The sequence below is a fragment of the Penaeus monodon genome, chromosome 29 (genome assembly GCF_015228065.2).
Source record: "Penaeus monodon isolate SGIC_2016 chromosome 29, NSTDA_Pmon_1, whole genome shotgun sequence".
Taxonomy (NCBI): Eukaryota; Metazoa; Arthropoda; class Malacostraca; order Decapoda; family Penaeidae; genus Penaeus; species Penaeus monodon.
This window is the reverse complement of record NC_051414.1, coordinates 28,247,664-28,248,156: the sequence shown is the minus strand read 5'-3', so window position 1 is coordinate 28,248,156 and position 493 is coordinate 28,247,664. Positions and strand designations below refer to the sequence as shown.

At 44.2% G+C, this 493-nt stretch overlaps 1 protein-coding gene across 1 annotated transcript in view; it reads right to left on the bottom strand.

Annotated features, from left to right (window-relative positions):
• LOC119591816 (zinc finger protein 513-like) overlaps positions 1 to 493 on the bottom strand; it is a 72,589-nt gene that overhangs the window by 5,229 nt on the left and 66,867 nt on the right. The window contains exon 4 of the mRNA XM_037940561.1: positions 5 to 311. Within this exon, the coding sequence (XP_037796489.1) occupies positions 5 to 311 (307 nt within the window). The remainder of the gene's footprint in view (positions 1 to 4; positions 312 to 493) is intronic.

The following is a 493-nucleotide window of genomic DNA, read 5'->3' as shown; positions in this document are numbered from 1 at the left end:
GTGTGGTGGGTAAGAATGTGTCTCTTGAGGCTTGCACTGACAGCAGTCTGATATGGGCAGTGAGGACAAGAGAATGGTTTCTCTCCAGTGTGAATTCTAATATGCCTCTTCAAGTCACTCTTGGCAACTGCCTCATATGGACAGTATGAGCATGAATATGGCTTTTCACCAGTGTGTGTTCGGCAGTGAACAATCCAGTGGGAGCGATTGGGTGTGGTGTACGGGCATACAGGGCACTGGTGGATCTTCTTGGGTGTGTTGGGAGTCCTGAAGTTCAGCTGTCCACCAAAACTGTCCACGAAGTCACCCACCTGGAAGTGACATCTCTCCTTATTGGTGGTCATAGAGCCATCACGTGAAATAGGCATTTATGTGTATAATGATTTTGATACAGCCTTGTTAGTTCACATAAAAATATACAAAAGGTATATGTAGATGTAATATCAAATTACATTTTGTGTCCTGACTCTGTCATAATCCCAGCTGCTTACAT